Source organism: Columba livia, chromosome 9 (genome assembly GCF_036013475.1).
Source record: "Columba livia isolate bColLiv1 breed racing homer chromosome 9, bColLiv1.pat.W.v2, whole genome shotgun sequence".
In the NCBI taxonomy this organism is placed as follows: Eukaryota; Metazoa; Chordata; class Aves; order Columbiformes; family Columbidae; genus Columba; species Columba livia.
This window is the reverse complement of record NC_088610.1, coordinates 25257519-25282553: the sequence shown is the minus strand read 5'-3', so window position 1 is coordinate 25282553 and position 25035 is coordinate 25257519. Positions and strand designations below refer to the sequence as shown.

Sequence of the window (25035 nt, the reverse complement as noted above, 5' to 3'; positions counted from 1 at the left end):
TCCAAACAGCTGAAATGAAAGGTCGTGCAGTAATTGCAGCATTACCTATCGAATACATCAGGTCCAATTTTCAAATATTGGCAGCCTAATAAATACCTCAATGATACATTTTGGGTTTCAAGCCAAGAGCTGGCAGGGAAACCAGCCTTGTCTTGCTCACACCCTGGGCAGAGGCAGCCAAAAACCTGTCGTCTCTGCTGCAGAAAAAGTCCCCACTTCAGTTCCAAGATTGTGCTCCTCCATTCATTGCTCAGGAGACTTCGACAGATACATTGGTATCACACACACACAAACAGGCTCTAGCAAATAACATTTATATTATAAGACAACAACAGATCCAACTAGATCCCTGGCATGTTTTTCTGGGGTTGCATGAGGGATTTTTTAAGTCTCAACATTGCATGGAAAAACCATCATCTGGAAAAAAAAAAAGAAAATAAAATTCTTCAAATGGACGAAGGGCTTGACCAAAATAAGGCAGGCAACAAGCAGTTATCCTGCAGCTCCTCCCTTCTGCACCCTTCTCCTCAGGACTTCAAAATTCACCCTTGCCAACCGCCAGCTCTACATATAAGAAATTGTTTATGTGTTCATTTATGCATCCTTTTAGTCCTGTCAGACAGACAACAACTCAGTAATTCAGGATACTGTCCCACTAGCATTCACTTGGATGAGGTTCCCCTCTCCCAAGGACACCAGCTCCCTAAGCCCGATTGCAACAACACACATCACACTATATTTTCCTGGTCTGATTTTACAAGCCCAGGTTTGCCAAGGTCCTACATAACAAACCTTGAACTGTCCTGGAGCAGCTGGAGAGGGAAAGCCTCCTCTCTCCAAGGTTCAACCTCTGTTTTAAAAGGAGGAAGACACAGGGAAAAACAGACTTTGTTTTGACCTAAAGCCAAAACGTGTGATAGGTTTAAAGCCATCCTCAGAGCTGAAATTACTCTCATGATTTACAATAGCACTGGCATGAGCTTGGCTGGCTTCAGACAAATCTTTTCCCCAGCACTGCCCTTCTCCTCAGGCAGCTTTGTCCTTCTTTGGTGCTGCAGCAGCCTCCCAGCAGGAATGGCTCTTGCCATTAAAAGGATAAGCCGAAAGTTCTCACATAATCATTCATCTACTAACATGTTGAAAAAAAAATCCCACTTGAGTGCATTAACGCAAGGCTGTGGACACAGTTTCTCCATCAGCTGTTGACAACATTTCCCAGTTTCCAGGGAGCAGCAGCTTGTGCTGTACGAGGCAGCCCTGGATGAGCAGGCTTTCCCATGGGCTCCTCCAGCAAACCACTGCTCCTCCAGTTCCCAACCAATTCCCAAACCCATCTTTGCCCCATTAAGGCTGTCTTCTCAAGCTATCCCAGTGTGACCGGATTATACAAGTGGTCCAAAAGTTAAGTGATAGCCAGGAAAAATTAATGGGAAAACCTAACTTTAGGTCAGCATGCGCAATAGCAAATGGAAAATGCAGTGCCTGAGCTGTCAGCTCCCTGCGCCCTTAGGGACAGCTGTGTGGTAGCCGGGCTTCATTTCCAAAGAGACTGCAGCAAGCCAACCAGGACTCAAAGCAGCTGGTAAGCATGAGGTTTTATTTTTTTCCTCCTCTTACTAAGTTCAGGATTTTCTCTTCTTTTGGGCTGAAATAGACAAACAGAATTTTCTATTTGCAAGAAGTTTCCTTTCTTAGAATTATTCTCAGAATAGCCAGTGAGTATTTTAAACCAAGAATAACGGATCTCTCTTAGATTCATACCCCTGTTTTTGGAAACACTATTTAGAGATCAAAACTCCTAAATCAAAAGTAATCAGGAACAACAGTGAAAACCCACGTGGCTGTGACAGCCAATACTGCACTGGCACCTGTCGATCCACCTCTTTCCTTGAAGACTCCTGGGAATATTTGGTTTCCCCAAATCTCCCTGAGTCATTTCAGCTCCTTACCAGGAACCTGCACCACCCAAATTTAAGGTGTGAGCCCCCTGGAGCAAAAACTAGGATACAAGTAATAACAGAAAGAAAAAAAGACCAACATGAGCCAAACCCCTGGATAATAGCCTTTGAAGAAAATGCTGAGTTGGAAAAAGAGATGGATTTTTTGCTCTGTGTTTTGTACACAGAGATGTGGTGGGTTTTTTTAAATATATACACGTATATAATATTTATATAGTGTTACGTGAAATTTAAATTCTGAATCATGGTCTGAATCACTATGTAGCACTTATGAATGGCATTGTTCTTATGGATGATATGCTGATTTCTGCTGTTAAATGAATAATCTTCATACAATGCATATGAGCTTTTAATATAGTAGCTTCCAGGGGAATAAATGAAAGCTGCCAAGTGTACTTAGTCCATCTATTACATGTGTGAAAGGTACACTTGTAGCAGATTATTTCAGGTTGTACTGCTGAGCATCAGATGTAAAGACGAAAAGAAACAGGAAAGATCTAGTGAAAAGATATCATAGCTAAACCAGAGTTTAAACTCTGAACTGGCAGACACAAGTTAAACCTTTCCCTTTGTATGACATACCCATGCCAGAGAACTGCTGCGCTTCTCAAACGAGCAAACCACTTGTGGTTGAGTCAAACTGTGGCAATAGAAGCAGCTTTATATTTACATATCACAATACTTTTCTCATTAGAAAGGCAAAACCCAGATCATTTAACATAACTGCCACAAAGAGCCACCCAGGGATGCTGTGTGGGACGGGCATCACCCCGAGCCCTTTGGAGCAGCTGGGCGGACTCTGCCAGGAAAGCTGCCTGCAGCCCGGCTTTGGGCTGCCTCAAATTTGCACCACTTTTCACCTTAAAGGAGAGTTTAATTTTGCACTAGCAGAAGATCTTACTCCTATGCTGTCTGTTGAGCACATGTCACTGAAATTGTTGTGATATTTGAGTTCTAGGCAGCATATGAGAAAGCAGAACTAGCCCCAACAAAATCACCAAAACGCAGCTCAAGAAATGCAGTTTTGAGGCAGATTTGTATTGAACACTAGCGTGTTTTCATGCAGCTATTATAGATGTCCCCAGACCGCCCGTGCTGATTCTGGAGGGGTGCATGCTTGGAGCTGACCTGGAGGGGACCCAGGCAGGGGAATGGGGTCCCTTCACTTAGTGCCATCCACTGGGGCACGGCAAAGTGGCCACGTCACAATGTGCCCAAGTACGCACACCCTTATTTGCCAAACCAAGCCACTTTTAAGATTTATAGAAATCTGTTTCACTCATCCACCTGGGTTTGTGGATAATCACTGGACATAATGGCACCCTCAGCCCCAAAAATGTCCCTGAGCCACAGCCCTGACCCCATCACAGGGCACCACATTGCTGCAGGATTGCTGGAGCTTGGTAGCATGGTTACGGTTTTAGGAGTTCCCCAATTTTTACTACCCACCAAAGTCATCAGGCAGAGCTTTGAAGTTTTCCTCAAAGCCCCCCAAAACCCTACAAAACCTGAAATCATAGTAACCTCTTTGTTATTTATCTTCCTTTTCAAAGGAATTGTTCCAGCAATTACATGAAAGCTAATAAGACATTATTTAAAATCTGACATTTAAATAGCTTGCCTAGGGAAATCAATCCTGCAAAGAAATTGCTCTTAACTATTATTTTTCTTGGAAATTATAGAGCTAAGGGACTCTAATGGCCATGCTGTTACTCACTTTTTATTGCCTATTATGCCATTTATAATGGTCTTAACAGGATACCTTTATTGTTCCAGGGTATAATCTCTGCCCAGAGAGCAGTATCACACAACAGTAATTTTAAAAGATCTGTTTCCTAAAGGCCTGACCCAAACCCACCATAGTCCCACTGATTTTTGTGAGCATCAGAATAAAGCTCCAGGTTGGTCACAGGGTGTCACCACCAACCTGGTTCAGAGGAGCTGCACTAATTGCTCTGACTAGCAAGGAAACGAGTTTAAGGGAGAGTATGACCCTACAGTGCCTGAACACCATGCAACTTGTCTTCCTGTAATCCAAAGCCATAATTTAGGTGGAAAAAAAACCAAACAGTATCATAATTTGATACAGTTGCTCAGAGGAGATGGAAAACCTGGCTGTAGTTCCTGTTCACATTAGGTGGACTCAGCTTAGCAGGCTGGATTTGCAGCGATGAGCTGAGCAGGTGGTTTAAAGGCTTCTGAGGTTTTGAAATGGGCTCCTGCACTTCCCCTCAGCTGTTCACTCAGTCAGGCAGAAGTTGAAGCATATCATGCCTAATTGAGCAGAGCTTTGCAAAATCAACCACAGATACCCTGGCATCTGCCGTGCTCAGTGCCGAACGGTGTCTGTACCCGTGCAAAGGGCCCACGAGCTGTTGGTGGTAACTCTGGCATTTGCTCCCCTTCATGCTGGATGTGCTGAGGTCCACACTGCTTCCAGGAGCTCCATCCTCGTTTGGCTCATGGAGCTCATGCCAGCACCATGCTGGATGAGGAAGGGCCTTTGGAGTGAGCAGAAATTCTTTCCTTCAAATATGCTAATTCAAACATTAGCCTTCCATGCCTCCTTCATATTCAAGGGTGGTAGTTTTTTTGCTTTGTTTTTTGTTTTGTTTCTTCCTCCTGATAACCTTTGAAGTTAACACAGTGATTGTCCACATCAGGAACCAACGATGAGTGGCCCAGCAAGCTTTCTCCTTTGCTCACTGCTGCTGGTGATCCCCCATTGCACAGAGGTGGCCACCCAGGAGGTCCAGCCCGACCCCAAAACACCGTGTGCCAACTGGATGGGAGGAGCACCTGGCTATCCTGGCCACAACGGTCTCCCCGGCAGGGACGGGAAAGATGGAAAAGATGGACTAAAAGGAGAAAAAGGAGAGGAAGGTTGGTGAGGAACAAGAGTACACGGGTGCTGGAGCCCTGGGCAGCACCAGCACTCAGGGCCAGCCCCAGGAAGTCTCACGTCTGGTGGGTCCATGCCTGATTTTTGCCCACATGGCTTTTGAGTATCTCCAGGGATGAAGATCCCACAACCCAAGTCTGGTGGTTGTTTTTCCAATTAATTATGTTTTTTCAGACATGCTGCTCTTGGCAGTTCTGCACATGGCTGAGGGCTGAGCTGGCTTTCCACTCGCTGATGGTGGGATCAGCTCATGGTGGGTGTTGGGGTCATCCAGCCTTTCCTCAGGGGACTCCTCTTGCTCCACGCTGCCAAGCAGATCCTCGTGCCACAGCCCCCTCTGCATTTTGGGTTGGTGGGTAGTGGCTGCCAGCACACCACAAATAGCTCTCTGTCCCCACTCTGTCCTCCAGGTCCGCAAGGTCCCAAAGGCGACCAAGGCGAAATGGGAGTCCCAGGACGGGAAGGGCCGAGAGGATTTCCCGGATACCCAGGGCAGAAGGGGGAGAAGGGTGAAGGCAGCTTTGTCTACCGCTCCGCCTTCAGCGTGGGGCTGACGGAGCGAGCCCCCCACCCCAACGTCCCCATCCGCTTCAGCAAGATCTTCTACAACGAGCAGAACCACTACGATGCCAGCACTGGCAAGTTCCTCTGCAGCATCCCTGGCACGTACTACTTTGCCTACCACCTGACAGTCTACCTGACGGACGTCAAGGTTAGCCTCTACAAGAAGGACAAGGCGGTGATCTTCACCTATGACCAGTTTCAGAAGAACAACGTTGACCAAGCAAGTGGCTCCGTCTTGCTGCACCTCAGCTCTGGGGATGAGGTCTGGCTGCAGGTGTACGGGGAGGGAGACAACAACGGAGTCTACGCCGACAACATCAATGATTCCACTTTCATGGGCTTCCTTCTATACCCAGACCTGGATGTCCATTAAAGCAGGGGGTGCTGCATGGGAGAGGATGAGGTGGCTTAACCCTGAACAGCATTCTGGGGCACTGGCGCTATTGCTATACTGTATTTAGCAGAAAATTGCCTTCTGCAGGGGCAACAATTGCCAAGGGTGGACGCTATTACCTGAAAAGTCAGTGAGGTAATACAGAAGTGACTTCCATGGGACCAAGGGTTCATTCCTACCTTTGCTCTTGCTCTCCTTGTGGAAACCTGGGCCCAAAGTCAAACACCACACCTACTGCATCATGAGAGAGAGTTAGATGGCCTAGCCTTTTTTTTAAATTTAAAAGTGATGGGAGAAAAATTTGCTACATCTAAATATCACGTTATAAATTTCCCTTTTTTAACCACTTAAATTCATTCAAACCAACGGCACACATATCAGCCAGCATCTTTAAATTTGAGTAGTAGAGGAAGAAGACTATTCACGAAAGCTATCACTGCTGTTGTTTTCAGCTACAACAGATGGCTCCCTTTTTTCCATCATAACTCCCTGTTTTATTATGGTCTTTGACTTCTACCCATGGCTTGTTGTCTCTCTTCTTTAGCCCAGATCTTTAAATATATTCAGATTATTAATTTTCATTTATTTTAATAATTTTATTTTCCTTTTATGTTTATCCCCATCATTATGTCTAATATAGACAGCATGCTTGGTTAAAGCAGGGATCTTCTCTTTTGATTTATCTGAAAAGCCTTACAAATGCTGGTGAGGCTACACAAGCGGCCCATTGACCATTTGGCTTTGGGGGTCCTGACGTCTCGGCCTCACAGTTTTGATGCTCGGAAATGCCAGCAGCTCCCCTGCAAACACTTGCCTGACCAGGGAGTAGAATGTCCCTCAAGGCTCCTAGGCAAAGGGGACCTCAGGATGGAGATGTCCCTTCCCAAATCACTCACCTGGCACTGGAAGTGATGGCGCGAGTACTTGTTCAGCCCAGAGGCCATCAGCATAGGGCATGCAAGCAGCACCTTACAGTTCCCACCTGCAAGCTGGCAGCATCCTGTCCCATCTCCCCTGTGAATAGCTCCCAAGCACAGCCAGAAGTTGAGTAGCAACCATGTTTTTACTTTTCCATGCCATGAGTGTGCCAACAGCACTGGTTGGCACAGCAGCTGGGCAGAGCTCCCATGTTGAGTGGGCTTCTGGGCTGAACACCCCCAGGACCTGTCCCAGCTTTTGGCAAGCTTAGCCCAATGGAGGAAGAGTATCAAGGCTGAGATTAATAGCAATCCCATTAAACTGCTTTCCAAGGAGCTTGCTTGACTTTTAGCTAAAAGAGGATTTGATGGCTTCTCAGATATGTTAAAAGAAGACTCCCATTAAACTTCAGAACAAGCTAAACCAGATCAGAGCTAACGCATTATTACAAGCACAAAACAGCATTAAGAGCTTCCACTGAAATTACTTCCAAGAGCAGTAGCATTTTCTACACTCTGGTGCATTACCATATTACAAATAGTAACAACAATAAAAAACTCACTCAGAATGCTCATGCTTTTTTTGTATGCGCTGTTAGGAAGGGTTTGAAGAAAGGGACATTCTCCTAGCCTCATTTTCCAGCAAGGTGGGGGCACACTGCCATGGCAGACACAGGGTTACCCCTCTTTTGCTTTCCCAAGAAACTCCCAACCCTCCAGCTCTCATCAAGGCTTCAGCATCTCATCACTTCACACTGTATTGCCTCCTTTGGATAAGATGTGCTCTGGTTTCTAGACTATTTCCCAAAAAAACAGCCAGAGCAGCTCTGCTGGCCCAAGAGGATCCAGGCATATTAGATTTAGCAAGGGCTAAACTGATGCTAAATCTGATCATGGTACATTCAGAGAGCTGGGAAAAACTGTGCTCCTATTGTGTGAATTAATGGAAAGGGAATGGGGAAAGAAAAAAAACAACACACACACACAACTTCAAAAAACTAATACATAAACAAATGGAGACTTTAAAATGCAGCAGCTGCTGAATCAAATGGCATAAGAGGCTTAAACTGAAAGGAGCAAGTCAGAGCTTTTGCAGTGTTGGGGTGTTTTGGTTTTTTTCAAATATTTTCAGATAGATTTTTCTGAAGACAGGAAAACCGAAACATTTGGGATAAAGCCCAAGAGGAATTACTAATTTAAAGACTAGTTCCCAAGAGGCAGCCAAAACAAATTATTCCTTTCCTTGCTACTACACAGCAGGAGCACGTATGCATAGAGTTTTATTCCATACACCAGGACTCAGAGGCTCAGACATGGCTTTTTACACTGCCACGTACATTCGATGCCATGTGCTTTGGGCCAGGGCAGAGCCCAGGATTTCTGACCAGCCCCTGCAATGGCTCCATCAGCACCATGACCCATATTGCTACAACTTCCACCCAGGCTAGCAGCATCTCCCATTTCAAGTCACCATGGCTGTAGTCCAGGAAACGTGACATGTATTAGAAACTCAGGCCACACAGGCCCTTATGGGAAAGTCTCATTGAACCCCACAACATAGTCACTAGCTCTCTGTATTGTCCCACACCACAATTCACCCTGTTTGGGATGCTCACAGGTGCTCTCAGACCTCAGGGCAGATGACCAGCACCCCAGGAGAGGCCCAGACTCCTGGTCACCCTCTTGGCCATCATAGCAGTATAGTGGCTGGGGGCTACAAAAAGAACCAAAACAAGCCCCACAGCACAGACCCAGCCTGGAAGTCCCTGTTTCAAAGCCTGGCTCTGGTTTTGGTCCTGGGTCTTTGCCTGTCCCCACTGTTAGGGTGCTCAGGGCTCTGTATCCAGAAGAAGTTTCACCTAATATTGCAGTCACTGTTACATTCATATATGAGCAGAATACATATCTTATATGTACACACATGCACATTATCACAGATCATGAGATAACAAAGCTCCATAAGAATGCTGTATAAAAGATATTTTACCTTATTCAATCATTAAACATGTAGCCTCTCTATTACCCTGTAAATGGTTTTTCCAAACTCCCCTGCAAGCAGCAGCCTCACATGCAGGCTTCTGCCTCCTTGCCTGCTGCATAGGAACATCAAAACCAGGGCCCCAGGGGGCTGCAGGGCTCTGTGCCCCAGGAGCAGCAAGCAGGGGTTTGGGACCAGAGGTGTTAGGGGACTCTGGCTCCAGCCCAGGTAGCTGCAGGGCCAGCACCTTGCCATCAGGGCAGGAGTCAGGTTGCTTGCTGAGGGGCACACATGTTTCACCAAATATAGAGGCAGAAAAACAGAACCACGGCTTCCCTTGAGACCACCCCAGTTGTTCCTCAGTCACTAGGCATACGAGCCGTCCCACAGAATCTCACTGTGGGGGCTGGCACCAGGACCATTTCTGTTCCTCCCACTGGTGCATGACAAACACAACCATGGCAAGTAGTATGTAAAACGTATGCTATTAGGAGCAAAGTTCTGCTGCCTCTGTAAGCAGTGGGGATGCATAAAGGAGGGGGCTGCCCAGCTCATGCAGGATCTGCCTTAATGAGTAGTTGACTATGCAATAGCCCAGGACAGGAGGGCAGCAAAGCACAAACCTCCTCTCAGCTCCCCTCTGCCTAAGCACACTAGGGACTTCTGTCTTTTACAGGACATTTTCAAACACATTTTAGAGGGTTAAACCTCAAGGTTTGAATCCCAGGCTAAAATCCTAATCAAGCAGTGATTTTCTCCTCACCAATTACACACCCTTCCTATGCTAATGGTGTGTTTTATCAAGAAAAAAATACAAAAACAAACAAACAAAAAAAAACAATCTGTAAACACAGTAAAATAAAGCACTTGAGAAGTTTTAAAGAAAGCCATTGTGGCTTTCTGTGTACTGGCTTTTCCCCCTTGCCATAGTATGAATACTGAAATGCAGTTTCACCAGGGTACTCACCCTCAGGAATGCGAGTGCAGAGATCGTCTTCCTTCCAGCACTTGCGCCAAGGATGCTCCAGGCAGAGCACCTGCCATCGCACAATGCTTATCGCCACCAGGCACCTCAAAAACCAGCAAAAAACAGACCAGGTCCCCAGTTAGCCCAGGCAGCAGGCTGTGAACAAGGCAAGGCCACATTGCATGGAAATAGGGACCAAAAGCCCCCCCTTTAGGGATTTGGACTGTTTTTGAAGTCTTTTGTCTCAAATCTGTGTAGGATTCTCACTCTACAGAGCTCAGCTAGAGACACACACTGACCTCCTTAGCAGGCACCAAATCCTAGTTTAAACCACCAGCCACCCAAAAAGCCACTTTGCACACCCAGGAGCAGCAATCAGGCCCCTCCCAGCTCTCCCCTGGGGCAAATGCTCCCAACAGAGGCTCACCCCATCAGCAAAGCACCCACAGCTGTGGGGCAGGGTAGGCAAACCCCTACCTCACTGCAGCCAGGGTCAGACCCTAAAACTGCCCTAAGCATCCCTGCTATTGCCTCCTGAGGCTGCCCAGCCCTTGCAGATGGGGAGAAGGGGGGACTCTCAATGACCCAAAAAAGGACTGAGGAGCCTCAGGAGCAGGAGCTGAGCATTGCCAGCAACTACCCCACCAGGCTGTGAGCCCCTTTATAGCCCAGGAACCACGCAAATCCCTGCATGTGGCTATCAAACCTCCACCTCCCTGGCTCTGCCCTGCCAGGTTGCCCACAGTGGACTGAAGGCAAAGAGCTGCAGAGCACCATGCTTGCCCCATGCTGCTTTTAGGGAAGAGCTGCAAATAGGGCTTGGGAGGGCAAGGAGCTCCTGGGGAATGAGAGCAGGGGAGTTCCTAAAGAATCCAGCCTTTTTTCCATTACTGAGTTGCTGTGGTTTTACTCTCCCTCTGCACTTCATAAACCTGGAGGCTGGGAAAACCTGGCCAAAATAGTCCCATATCCAGGGCCTGGGCTGGCTCCTAAGGACTGCACAGTGCTTTGAACACACCGTTGTCTTATAACAACACTGGCATGCTGAAAGGGCACAGAATTACCTGATTGCCAACAAATTTAAATGTTTTGGGTGGGTTTTTTCTTTGTGTTTTAAACCAACTCTGACAATAGATGCCAAGTACAAAGTGAGGTCTCACTACTTGCTGCCACTCTATCTGTGGCAGGTTTAAATGGCTGGTTTTCCCTTCAGAAACTGATGTGCAGCTGCAGGCACACAAATGCTTCTGGGCATGAATGTTGCCAGTAGCTCCTATCAGGTAGCAACCTATATGATGAAGACACCACGAACAAGGTCTTATTTGCCCCATTGTAATTAGGGCAGGTTATAAAGAGAGCACTTGGCTCCTTTGATCTTGATAGCTGTGTTTGACTGTTCCCTCCCCGTACTGCTGCTCGGGGAAAGGCAGCGGGAAGGCAGCAGGCTCTCCTAATAGCAGAAAGCAAGAACACACCCCGACGAAAGCTTTAAGTCACTGCACTAATAATTAGGGATAAATAACGTGGCTACAGCTGGAGAGACAGGCCAGTTCCATACAGCAGGGAAACCATCTGTGAAAGCATCCGTGGCCCTTTTCAACACAATTATAGGCTGAGCCTAATTGTGCCTCAACCTCGTGTAATGGCTTGTGCCAGTAATTAATTACAATACAAATAGCAGCTGCACAAAACCATGAAGAGCAACAAGAAAGAGAGAAATTCTTTGTAAGACTTGTGTCATGTTTATTTGTGAAGTATAAACTCGCTGGAGGCTGTTTGGCATAGAAGAAGGCAGAGGGATTAGGAAAAAGCCCTACATTTAGGTAATCAGCGATTGTACTTCCCATGCAGGAAATGCCATCAGGTTTAAAGTTTATCCTTTGAAATACTCTGTAGGAAACCAATCCTGAGCATACCCAAGCTGGGAGCAGGGCCACCACACATTTTTATGACATTTGTACTAGATGTGGGTCTGTAATCACCAAGCCCTCAGCTCATCCCAGGAGACCATGCCAGGATAACACCATTGCTCTTTAAGGACAGTTGTGTGACCTCCTTACAGGAAGCTTTATTGGGAACCAGGAGTGGGGGCATACAGAAGGCTGTCAGACAGGATTGAGTTCCTGTCTCATGACAGGAGTCCCCTCTGCAAGTGTCCTCACAGAGGCATCCTCAGCTGGGCTCAGACTCCCCTGCGGGGGCAGCTCCTCTCTGTACCAGGGACACTTGGTCACATCCCCTTGTTGATGCATATTCCCTTGCTCAGTCACCCACCTTGTACACGACATTCTCAGCTATAAATCTGTTTACTGACAACAACATACAGACTAGGGTCTTTTCCTTCAAGAGGCTGTAAGTCTACATGGGTTCACATAGGATTATTTGAGGTTTGTACATACATATCACAGCTTCAGATAAGGTGCTGTGAACATAGCTAAAGTTAGAGCTAGAGCTGACTGGAAACTTGCTACATGCAAACTGACTTTTCCATAAATAAGAAACAAGGATTCACCAAGATGGCCCTACTTGCCAGTTTTAAAAGCTTCAGAAGGTGCTGCTCCTCTCTCCCTCTGCTCTGAAGTCCCTGTAGTACCTTGGGAAAAGGTTATAATTTGGATTAGGATTCTGACCCTGATGCTTCACAAAGACAAATTGGAGCAAATGCAAAAGGCCAACTGATAAAAAATTTGGAAGTAAAACCATGGAAGTAAACCCTTGTCCTCAAAGCCACCCCTGCTGCCAAGGACTGACTTGCATTGTGCTAGAGCTTTTCCAAGAGCCCTGATGTGACACTCACATTCCAGCCCCATCTCTGAGCGGGGGGCTCACAGGGAACAGGGCTGCACTGTCATCTGCCCAGCGGGCTTCCATTTGCTGAACAACCGTACATTGAGAGCGGGAAGATGCCTGCCAGCTTCCCAACACCCTGGGGAAGCAGGAAGAACTCCATTTATTCATCTAAATCAATTCCTTCTTTATTAAGAACAGAACCTTCCACTTCAATTATTGATGAAAAATATTGAAATAAAAACCCTTTAGTTTCATTCCCTGGGAGTTAACCAAAAAAACTCCCCAAAATCCTAAAGAAGAAAGGAAATCCCACTGCTGCCACACTAGGTCTGAGCTCACCTGTTCTCACTCACATTAAGAAGGGCGGCGGAGCCCTGGGTTCTCCTCCTAGCCAGCTCAGAAAAGGCTCTGCAGAGATATTAAGCACAGACGACTGTGCTTCCTTTGGCATGGTGACTTTCTCCCTCACAATGACTTTATTCTATTCAGCTCAAAATAGATTGCACATTCTTAATTCCTAAGAATATACTGTGACAGCCAGCAGTTTCCTGCAGAGAACTGGCCTTGTGAGTGTGCCGAAGGGAACGGGTTGATATTTCAGCATTTGGAAGCCATTCCTTTTCATCTGTGCTGCACAACTGGCCTCACCACTTATACGGTATTTTAGTACTTGGGATCTCATCCTTCCAAGACTCAGGCAGAAAATCAGCTTTATACATTGCCAGCTGCCCCGCTTGAGCCAGTGGGACAATTCAGAACACTAACCCCAGTACCTCCATAAGTCTGTTCAGACTAGATCCTTAATTTGGACATTGAAATACTGAGCGGTACCCAGCAGCTTATAAAGTAATATACATCAGACTAAATGTGTGCAAGATCCTGCTAGAACAGGCGCATTCTTTCACTCAGAAACACGTATTATGAGTGGTGTCAGTCTCCACAAAAGGTACAGGAATCAAAGCTCAGTAAAAGAAACTGTCAAGGCTGGCAAATCACAGAATTGACTGGGTTGGAAAAGACCTCAGAGATCATCAAGTCCAACCCTTGGTCCAACTCCAGTCCATTGACTAGACCATGGCACTAAGTGCCATGTCCAATCTCAGTGCCTTTTAAATATTTTTTTTTATTAGAGATTTTTGACATCTTGTGATTATTTCCTGACAACAGGCTGATTGCCTGCAGACTAATTAGACTGAAATGCTTGACAACTGATGACACAGAAACAATCTAAAGCTGAAGGGCATTTTGTTCTTCAGATTAGCCCTTCCATATTAATACTGTCCCAAAAGGGACCCAAACAAACTACAGTTCCTGATCAAAGTTCTCACACATTGACAGCCCTCTTTAGAATGAGGAAGCTATATACACACTCCTCACCCAGGCTCATTGCAGAGAGAACTTCAGACTCCACACCGCTACAACATACATAACCTTGACACCATCTCACTCCAACTCTAAAGAACATTCCTGTTTATATCACTTAATCCCAGCACTTACCAGATTTAAGTGTAAGCTTAGCACCTGTGAAGAAACAAAGAACCACTCAGTTCTCGTGGTAGCTACAGCCAGAGTGGCATCAGCTGCACACCAAAGCAGGTCATGAAGTTGAGCAGCCTTCTTCAAATGGAATTTTAGTAACCAAAACTTTTACACACTGTATAAAGTTCCCCACAGACAGATATACCATACTTCCCAGGTGCCAGCAGTACTATTTATGCTGCTTTTTAACATGAAACATTTAGATTCTAGACCTGTTCACAAAAAGTAGTTAACTATACCCACCTTGAACAGGCAGCTCTAGCCTACCCAGGATGAAAATTCTTGAACTCTACGCTGTGCTGGACCCGTGAGTACTATTTGCCCTCTACCCAATCTCATCTAGACAGGTGCCATGTTTTGATCAAGTGAGACATGTTACAAAACTAGAACTACTCACCATTAGCACTTCCAAACTCACACTTTCCTGAGGTTTTGAACATCTCTAAAGAGAAGGTGGAAGGGGCTAGAACACCATTAATACTGAATAGCAACTATTCAAGTTGGATTGTATCACAGAATATACTCCTGCTGCTGTGATCAACCTAATGAAAAACAAACCTAATGAAAACAAACAACCTAATGAAAACAAACAACCTAATGAAAAACAAAGGAGAAATCTGTGTAACACAATGACAAGGAAGTTTTCCAAAGCCAAGGTGACCATCTTGAGGAATCTGGACATCAGCAAAAGAAAGTCACTAAAATAACAGAAGAGGAAGTGTTGCTTCTTAAATCTGTCATATTTTGCACCTGCCCAGAATGCAGCCTCCATTTACTGGCAACAGCTCCTTTCTCAAAATTCAGTTTGGAGAAAGCACAGCGCCAAAGCTAGGAACAGCCCAAAAGCAGCTGCTACCACTCATTCAAACTGTTTACACTGGTTTCAGGAAAGCTTGAAAGTGAGCACTAAAAAGGCAACTGTCTCAGCAAGACCGTTCCTTCAGGGACCCACTGTAATGTCAGACGCTAAGCAGAGTAAATGTCAGAATGAGGATTTAACACACGCTGGATGATGAAACCCAGGATGCTGAGAAATCCACAGGAACACAATAAAAAGACACCCAAGTTTTACTGATTTTATTGTGTTTACATTTTTAAGCATATTTACTGTTACATTTAAAATTTTCTTTTTTAAGGCAAACCCAAGAAAAATAAACCAACACGTGAAAGAAGTTTGAGAGGAAAGGTTTTCATTCCAGATTAAATTTAAATTGGGTTAAGTCTTTGAAGAAAGATCAGTCACAGTATTGTGATCAATTTACGGAATACAGACTGTATTTAAGATCAGAGAGGATGAAACTCTCGACTCTGAAACATAATAAAACCTCACTTGTTCCTTTCATTCTGAGAGTCACTTGGGTCACTGCACGGTGCAAAAATCAAACATTTCTAAAAGTGTTCTAAAAACTTGTGTCAAAGTCTGACTGATTCATAAACACTCTACATAAAGGTATGAATGATTACATTACCTGCTGCAGGAGAAACAAATCCCAAAATTCTTTTCTTTCTATAGAGTACAGTCTCAAGAATTAAATTAGATTTTTAAACCAAACAATTCCCAGGGCCAGAACATTTCTCTGCTTAAAATATCAAGATAAAACTACTTTTTCTTCCCGTGCTTCCTGGATTAAAAGTACTGATGGTAGCTGAGTATCTATCTTGACACAGAAGACAACGCACACTCTTCTTACTGTGACTGGCAAACTAGAGTCAGACCATTCAGAACAAGCAGCTATCAGCCTCGGATAACCCTTGGATAAACAAGACTTTTCTAGGCAGGAATATGCCCTGACGAGTATCTTTATAAAATATCCAAAAGTAACACTGAACGATTTAACAACGACAAAAAAAAGCATTCTCTAAGGAAACTCAGAACACAGCAATATTTACTTCTAAATATATCCCAGACTGTGTTGTGGGGTTTTTTAAAATACTTTATTGAATGAGCACATCAGCAAGTAACATTTTAAGAAAAATCCAGACACAACTTCCTAACAAATAACAGTTCACAATTCCCTCCTTAGTTGTGTTTAACCATCCGGTTTTCATATTCCCCAAGCAGCTTATACAGGTTTTCTCCCCCTTTGTGATTTTCCTGTTTTGATTATTTTAATAAATAATGGACACCACAGGTGATCCTAGAGAAAAATCCACATCTCAGCACTGCATAGCTGGACAACTAAGTTCACTGGATGTCATCATCATCAAAGAGATCTTCGAAATCTAGTCAGAAAAATAAGATAAGGTAAAATTAATTTCAAAAGTTTCAACTGTTACATATGCATATACTCAAGTACAGTTCTTCATTATTTGGATTAAAGACAGAAATAACGGTGAGTTAAGTTAATGAAAGTTACTGCACCATCAGTTACTAGGAATCTAACATCAGGGTGGGAAGACACGGAGAAGAAAAGCAGGCAGACCCATGGAAATGTTCTCTATTATACACAAATTAAACTGTTTCACTTGTACAATACAAGCTGTGCAATTAAATCCATGAAAACAAAGCTTCAAAGGAGGGGCTTTTATAAAAGCTTTAAGTAGCCATCACACTCAGAGTGGATCAGCCACAATTCACAGACTCCAGAACTAAACAAGCACTGGCTTTACGCAGGCAGCAAGTCTCATGGGTAGCCACTCCCTCCCGCACAATTGTGCCTTTAGGTCATAGTGACCAGGCACACAGTCATACGTTTTGCAGATTGACATTTGCATTTGTAATTTGCTGCTAAAAATTCCTTTCTTAAAAAAAAAAAAAAGTTTCATTGCTGTGAAGGTGTTAATAACATTTATCTCTTTGAAAATTCATTTCACTCAGACCAGTGAAATGTGACCAACTAATCACAGCTGTTCTATTCACCTCTGGGAAGCACTTGGAACTCCTTGGCTTTGAATCTTCTTTGTATATTGAGCATAAACTGACAACATAACTGAAACCAAATCTTTATTCTTACAGAAGGTAAGGTACAAGTACCTTACCATAAACTGAGGATTAATCCTCATTCAGAAGAGTCCTGCCTACAGAATATCACAATTTAACGGTGCAACTTTATGGAAACACCTACTCCCGACTATGTTGGCTCCAGCCAAGAGCTGTGTCCTTCACAACTCTTGAGAGGAGATCAATGCTGAACTTCCTTTTCTCCTGTATTCTGAGTCCTGAGCAACATGATGTCTGTGACATCAGCAATCAGATCTAATTATACACCTGAAATTCACTGTTGAAATGTCTAAAAGCATAAAAACCCCCAAGTGTTTTATATTCTGCCCCTAAGAGGACATACACACAGCTGTTCTCCTCTCAAAGCAGCTGTATGTACTTATAGGCATCCAATTGACTTTCAAACACAGAATGTGCATAAAACCCAAAGTTTTATTTTGCTTTGGATAGATAGGCATGCATACTTTCAGAGACTAAAGAATTATTTATAAAGTCGTAGGACTCACAAACAATTCATAAAATTCTGTCCATGTTTTTATATGTATTTTCACTGTTTAATACAAGCCATTAGTCATGCAATCAGATGAAGGCATTTTTCCTTGTAGCGATTAACATGCTAGCTCACCTAAAACCTCCAGGAGAGGAGAAACACACATTATATCATTCCCGCCTGCATCACTTAACACCGAAACACTTTTATGACAGCGCTCGCTAGAAGTGTGGTTAGTGAGCACGTCAGCGACGACCAGGCACCAAAGACATGAGATGAGAGAGACACAAGCGAGGTTTGTTATGATAACCTCCCGTTTCTGTACGACGCAGGCCCAAGGCGCTGCCACCTGAACCCTCATCCCCCGCTCCCGGAACGCCACGGCCCTCACCGCTGCAGACCCTCGTCGCTGAAGGCCCTTACCGTTGAAGAAGTCGGCGTGCACCGCTTTCTCGTTGGCAGCCAGGTCCATCAGCAGCCCCGTGCTTCCCCCTGCCTGGGAAAGCAGGCGCTGAGCGCCACCGGGCCATGGCCGGCCAGCACGGCCCCGCCAGGCCTAGGAACCCCGCCGGCAGCTCCCGCAACACCCCCTCACCTCATCGAGATCCACGTACGGACCGGCTCCCTCAGGGAACATCTCGTCCACCGCCGGCTTCATGGCAGCTCCACTCGTCCCCTTCGCGCCACCGCTTCCGGCCGCGCCGCGTCAACTTCCGCTATAGGGCGGGCCGGCGGCATGCCGCTCTGCGCTGCCGGAGGTCTCCTCTCTACGGTTGCCTGGCCTCGGGCCCGCCGTTGCCATGGCGAAGGGGGCGAAGTCAGCAAAAAGGCGAATCTGGGCCCTGACCCCGCAAGGGATGCTGCCGTGGGTTGTACCGGACCGGGGGGTCCTTCCAGTCACCAAACTGGGTGGACTGGTATTTGACTGCGGTACACACAGAGATCGGTTTCCTGAATCAAAGCTGCAAGCGTCATGCGTAAAAAAAAAAATCTCCCCAAACTGCACGACAGAATTAAGGAGTTTATTGATTTCACACAAAAGCATAAATTGAGAAAAAGTAAGACTAACTTAGAGTGTGAAATGCTGTAGCTGGCTACTGTGGGTGTTAATAGGTCACTGAGGGGCAGCTGCGGTGCGTTTGCTGGCAGCCATCCATTCAGTTAAACAGGGAGCGGAGCAGCTAGTGCTGGGCGGTGGGCACGTGGTAGCCAAGGCGGCTCCCAAACGGGAACTGGGCAAACAAGGTTCTGGCCATTTCTTCAACCCTGTCGTAGGCTCCTAGGGTCCGGAAATATTCCACGTAGGACCAGAAATCACTGGATGAGAAGGGCCAGTAGGGCAGGGCTGCGGACTCCCGATAGAGAGCTAAAATTTAAACAAACCAACCGAAAGAAGGCAGATTACTATATTATGAAGAATTTTTGTTGAAAGTTTGGGCCTAGGAGCCAACATGGTTTGTCGTCCTATGTCCCCTTGCAGGGCTTGCAGGCTCCTCTGAGCCACCAAGCACCTCGTGTCCAGCTCCGCAGAAGGTGGATCGTCCCCTGATGGAGCCAGTGTCCTCTGCTCCAGGAGCCATGGCGTTGGAAAAGACAGCAGGAACAAAGGGACACCACCAGCATTTAGGACAATTCAGGAATTCCCAGGGCTGCTTTCATTTCTAGAAGGCAGCTGGGTATTTAAAGCAAGGCACAATTGCAATTTAAAGCCATATTTCCCCATTCCTCATCCACGCCGTTTCCTTGGCCTGATATAAAAACATAAGGAATGAGACACCATCATCTGCGCTGTGCCCCAAATTCAGCAGGAAAAGGAAAACCAAAATCAATTCCGAAAATGCAGGAGCCGACCGCCCTTGGGCCCAAATCTGAGCAAATACAGAAGCCTTCGTAAAATGTAGACACTTGCTGAGACCACATTGTTACAAATGTCTTTCTGTGCAGCAAAGCTAAACCCCGTATTTTGATTTTATTTAAAGCCTATTTAAAACAAATGAGAGCCATTCCACTCACCAGGCTCAGCTTGGGACCAGGGTCTTTAAAGGGAATTAACAGCCTTCAACCATCCTATTGTCAAGCCTTAATTTTACAGAGTAAAGTTTGCAGCGTGCAGGCACAGATGGCACATAACAAATCAAATGAATGAGCCAAATACTGTCTGCAGAGGAGAATTCACTGTTTACACCAGCTGACCTTAGATTCACTTTGCAGTCTACTGCTTAGGCCACTGTGAAAGGAAACCATAATTGTTGGTAATGAGAGCAACAGAATACTGCCTGAACAAGGTTTTGTTTTCAGACTGACACACACTCTCCTGACTAAGATGTTACCGTGGAAATATTTGCTGTGCACAAATATAATAGTACCCCTAAAGTTGTGAAAAAACAGCTGCCACATTAAAAATATTTTAGAGCTGTTAGAAAATATAATGGAGCATGTGGAAAAGCTTTAGAATTAAAAGTAATCATATTAGCCCTTATTCTGTATGTATATTTCTACTTGCCATGTCTGTTATCGCACTCTCTGTGCATATTTGTACCTGTACACTCAAGATGCTGCTGGCTCTCCTGCTGGTTACACTAACCGAGATGTACACCAGCAATAGCAGTACCTTGTTGTCACAGATACTTCTATGCAGCTTTGTTTTCAGAAAGAATTCCATCTGAAAACACCAAAGAGCGGTTAAATAATATAGTCATCAGCAAGCCAGCGTAAACATCATTAGGACGCTGAAGGTTTTTTTTTAATCAAAGGCAAATATTAATACAATGGACTAATCACGCAAAGTGACACAAACCACAGGATAGCTGTGCTAAGGGATTTATTCCAACATTTATTTAATTGGATTTGTGGCAATTGGTAAATTTTAAGTTTTTCTCATAGAAGTCAGTATTTCTCACCCATAACTAGGCACACATATAGTATTACTGTTCAGGACAGACAAAATTCTCAGATGTCTCATACGTTTATATAAGTCCGGTGCTTTGCAGTTATGTTTCATACAACAGAATTAGTGACTTGACCGTAACGCATTTTTGCTTTAAGACTAGAAGTATATTAGCTCTATTATTAGACATTAACATGTCAGCTTTTAATAAATTTTAAAGACACTTCTAAAAATTCACTCTTCTTTCTCCACCAGAACTAGATGAAAGCACATCCACAGCCCACTGAGGTTAGTAAGTGTTCCTGGCAAATCACTGCTGAGGATCAGGTCTTGGAGTTACAAATGACTCTTCTAATTGTTAGTGATACAAAGGAAAGAAAAAGACATTAAGAATTACCATCTCCATCATGGATTGATCGTGCATCTGTAAATGAAGAGGAAACTCATCAGTACCAGCTCCCACACAAAAGGACTTTCTGTTAATAAAAGGTTTGCTGTGTAGCCAGAAGCCAATAAATTCTTTAATGCACATGTAGGATCCTCTATATAGCCAAACTTTTTTCTATCTTGAACAGCTGAATAAGGAATTCCCTGTTTGCACTCGCTCAGTGCTACAAACCAAATACTCTTAACTAACAGCCAGAGCAGTTGTAATTAATACTGGAGCAATATCTGATACAAGATAGAGTATACCGCATTAGTAACAAAATGGTTTTGGCTGCTTGAAAAAATAAAGAATAAGTTCGGCAGTAATCTTACCTGTTAAGATGTTCATCAGCATAAAGAAGAAAAGTAAGCAAATAAATGTCATCTCTTCTTCAAGATACTGCTCGTGCTTCTGAAAAATAATCTGTACACCTGAGAATTACAAGATATTAATATTTATGCAAAGCCTATTATTTTTCCTGTTATTAGTATAATATCTTCCAAAACAGATTCTGATTATTAATTTAGGCACAACAAGTTCCAATTACACTTCATTATAGTTTCTAAACTCCAACACAGAGTATTAAAAGAAGCAGAGTTCTGTAGTGAGTACTGATATTTTTAGGTGGCATAAATCCAAAATGCTCCTCTGAACTGACATTAAATTAAATGCCTCTGGAAATGTTTTACTTTGTGATTAGTTTGATTTAACTTTAGAAATTACCTCTCTCTCTCCTCTTTTCTTCTTGCAGTAGTAAAGGTCTGTAGCTCCAAGTCAGCTACCAAACACTGAGAGGATTTCTGTTGCCGTAAAATAGTGGTGCTGTTTAAAGGAGGGTGGGGTGAAAAGGAGAGAGAAACGTCATTGAGTTACCACACCAATCTGATTTTGTTATCTTCAGGTAGAGGTATTTTAACTGCTTACATTCGCGTTATATTTCAGCACTGTCCATGAAAGACAGTGGACAGTTTTCCAAGAAGAATTCAGAATCTACTTCGGCAGTTACACTTTTGTATGTTGAAGACAGAGGGAGAAAAATCCAGAAGCCAATTCGGTGCTTATTTCCTTTGCTACCCTCCTGCTTTTCTTTCTTCCCCTTCAGAAAAATAGATTTTTAGAAACATTATTTGAGCAAATTGCTAAGAGAATATCGAGTTCCCTCTCTGGCTGAGCCGCAAAACCCACAAATGCTTGACACTGATTTGTTTTCACTTGGGGTCCTTAAAAATCTAGATCTCAAAGCAGACATAGGCACCAAGCACTCACAGAAATTAAGTGGCTTACATTGAGCAAAGCAGGTCCCCAACAACCTCAGCCATGGAGGTGGTGCAGGTGCTGCAGCCTTCCAAGAGGGTCAATAAGGTACACTGAAATGCATTTTCACATTATCCTGATTTCCTGGAAAGATTCCTCTCCCAATGCCAAGCAGGTGCTTTGGGTTCCGCCCCGTGCAGGTTGCTGAATTGCTGCAGCACTACAAGACGCCTGGAGAGAAGACACAGTCTGGAGAACACTCAATCGATGTGTACATCTTGGTTGAATCTCTTTTAGCACAAAACTCCTGGTGGCAGCAGGTGTGGTCAGGGACTAAGGTGTAGCAGAAATTTCTCTGCAACTCATGAGGAGATGCGGAAATTTCCATACTCCTGGAAGATGTGGCTGTTTCCAGATAGCTCCATTCTGGAAAGGAGCTACCGAAACTCTGGTGAAGAGCTCGCTGTTCACATTCATGCTGCAATGAGCTGATTGTACAGTTGGTGTGTACAGTACTCTTAGCTGTGAGTTTTAAGTTGCTTTGATGGTCTACAAAATCATTGATCTATCTCGATTCTAGGCACCTGCATTTCCCAGTCATGTATGTGCCCCAATGCTGGTGCCTTTGCTCTACCACATCCACTTGTCTGCCACAGGAGCATCACACCAGGAAACTGTGCACTCACACAAAGTCCTGGAGCAGAGAGACCCAAGTGAATGGCCTTACAGGAGGCCCCAGCTTTGCTGGAGTTTATTCCTATCTACAAGCAGAGTTAGATAGCCCTGCCAAGAATTAAAGATGTCCTGAGAAAGAGAAAAGAAGAAAAAAATTTTGCTCTGTAGGACACAAAGCTGTGCCAACTCCTGTGGAGACTGAAAATAAAAATATTATGAAAGCAGAAGCTATTCCATCTTTGAAAGGCTTTAATCCTCCTGATTAATATTTTTTGAGCCTGTAGGAGGGGTCCTGCATCAGTCCTGTACTGCTGGAACTTCTGCCCACTGGCCAGGGCTATGGCAGCTGCCAGTGGGACACGACCTTTCCCCGGCTCAGGGGAGCCCTGCAGTGTAGCTGAGCACTCAGGTGCCCCTGCCAGGACCCCATACAAAGCCACACAGCACTTTCTTTTGTATGTTCTATTTAAATAAACTGAGAAGCACTGACATGTGCCAATACACACACAAACCAGTCATTAGTTGTAATTAAATAATTCACATAAAGCAACTTCTGTGCACATCCATCAATAGCTTTTTGTTTTGGCAGTGGATCAGGGAGCTGCAGTTCCAAGCAGGAGGTGAGCTGGTGTGCTTTGAGTGATGAGAAAGGACAATAATGGTGTTCCTGACACAGCCACATCCCTCAGCTCCCCCCTCAGCATTAAAGGTTTTATAGGAGGATGGCAAAGTCACAGAGGTTATCAGGTTCATGGCCACTTGAGTCACAACATAGTCTGCTACAACACTGGATGATCTTAAAAGGGTTCATGTAACTGTTGAAGTTCATGCTGACATACCTATTTACATCTACCTCCTTTACAGCTGCTTATTGTCTTTTGAAGCTTGTAGTTACCCGCTTCCAGAGCTAGGAGGAGCACAGCTCCGACTGTGATAGTCTTCCAGCAATTACAGGCTTTCAGTTTAACTTGTATCAAAGTTTGGCATTTGCTAACGCACAGATTGAATATTGAAATAAATTCTTGGGGTTTCCATGCTAAAGGAGGCCTAGGAAACTATAAAAAGAGGATAAGAATTAGCATTTTAAATAGTTATATCAGGGCCAACAGCCAAGATACACAGTGGTTTTAAATGTTAATTTACTTTTCTACCAAGGCTTCTGTTGCTGCACATGACTGCTTCCCCCCACCAAGTCTGTTTTAAACACAACATTGAGCTAGAGAAGAACAGGTGAGTTCTCCTCAGTTGCTCAATGGACTGTGCGTGGTAGGCTCCGTGTGCCAGGCAAAGCACCACATCTTCTGGGACCAGCCAGAAAGCACACTGTGCGCTGACTGGCAGCATTTGTAATAAGCCACAAGCACATTCATTCCATCTCCTCAACTCTTATTGCTCTAGGACCCATTCTGTTTTTCTCAGACTCCATACAGAAGGCAGTTGAAGTAACAGCACCTGACACTAAGCACTGGTGTGGAGCAGCTGGCAGAGCCCTCCACCCATAGTCACTGACTGCCCTGCAGGCTTCTTCACTGCTGAGCAGTGACTGCCAGCGCTCTGGTGCCCACAAATGCAAACTTGTCTCAGCAGCAACCACATTTCAGTAGATAATATAGCACTTAACATGGCAGCCACTGGAAGAGTCCTGTATTTTAATTTCTACTCATTTTTAAAATAAATTCACTGCTTTACTCTTCTCCAGAAAGGCTCATTAGTTCAAAACACTCATGTATACTGGCAGCAAGATTTTCAGGTACCTTATTCCCAAGTTTGTTTAAAGCTTTTTAGATAAAGGCCACTGACTCATAAAAGCTTTGCTATATTACAGAAGGGGCTGATGGCAATGAGCTTATCCCACCCACCTGTCCCAGGAGGATCCACTCAATACATGCTTTTTGCAGATGGGCTCTCAAGGCCAGAAAATCCCATATACAGGCAGCTCTCTGAGACAGAAATCAATTGGAGTACAGAGGACATTCCCATGGGAACAGGGGAGCACGGTTCAGGCAGCACGGTTGTTTGTGTGACCTGATCCCTGGTGGGGAACAGCCCTGGAGCAATCGCACCCCAGCCTGCCCTCAGGTGGGCCCAGCACTCATGGGCTGCTTGAGACAGAGCCAGCCAGCTCTTCTTGTTGATTAACTAGAAACAAAGACAAAGGAATATGAAAAAGCAAGTTTACTGATCCCTTTGCTCTCCCAATAGCTATACTAGACTGGTATTCCACACATAAAATTCTATAGTCCTCCAGGCACTAAAAAAAAAAAAACACAACCCCTGTACATCACTTTAAAGAACAGAATATTTCCTATTTAGTCAATAGGCAAAAGCACATGCACACAGAGCTCTGTTAGA

At 44.6% G+C, this 25035-nt stretch overlaps 3 protein-coding genes across 4 annotated transcripts; 1 reads left to right on the top strand and 2 right to left on the bottom strand.

The window, feature by feature from the left end:
• The first annotated feature begins 1308 nt into the window (after nt 1–1308).
• On the top strand, nt 1309–8754 carry ADIPOQ (adiponectin, C1Q and collagen domain containing). Its single transcript, XM_005505037.4, has 3 exons — nt 1309–1582; nt 4622–4841; nt 5271–8754. The coding sequence occupies exons 2-3, from the start codon at nt 4631–4633 to the stop codon at nt 5795–5797; spliced, it is 738 nt and encodes a 245-aa protein (XP_005505094.1). The 5' UTR covers nt 1309–1582; nt 4622–4630; the 3' UTR covers nt 5798–8754.
• Nucleotides 8755–15071: 6317 nt separating this feature from the next.
• COPS9 (COP9 signalosome subunit 9) lies at nt 15072–18206 on the bottom strand. The gene is made up of 3 exons (XM_013367847.3): nt 18036–18206; nt 17864–17936; nt 15072–16232 (listed from the first exon to the last, which is right to left on the bottom strand). The coding sequence occupies exons 1-3, from the start codon at nt 18096–18098 to the stop codon at nt 16195–16197; spliced, it is 174 nt and encodes a 57-aa protein (XP_013223301.1). The 5' UTR covers nt 18099–18206; the 3' UTR covers nt 15072–16194.
• OTOS (otospiralin) lies at nt 15072–21582 on the bottom strand. 2 transcript variants are annotated; one of them, XM_065074312.1, is made up of 6 exons: nt 21478–21582; nt 21087–21185; nt 20725–20751; nt 18036–18806; nt 17864–17932; nt 15072–16232 (listed from the first exon to the last, which is right to left on the bottom strand). In XM_065074312.1, the coding sequence occupies exons 2-4, from the start codon at nt 21136–21138 to the stop codon at nt 18622–18624; spliced, it is 264 nt and encodes an 87-aa protein (XP_064930384.1). In that variant the 5' UTR covers nt 21139–21185; nt 21478–21582; the 3' UTR covers nt 15072–16232; nt 17864–17932; nt 18036–18621. The 2 variants fall into 2 exon arrangements, with proteins under 2 accessions (XP_064930384.1, XP_064930385.1); XM_065074313.1 differs by having other exon boundaries at nt 21087–21177; nt 21478–21576.
• Nucleotides 21583–25035: the final 3453 nt, after the last annotated feature.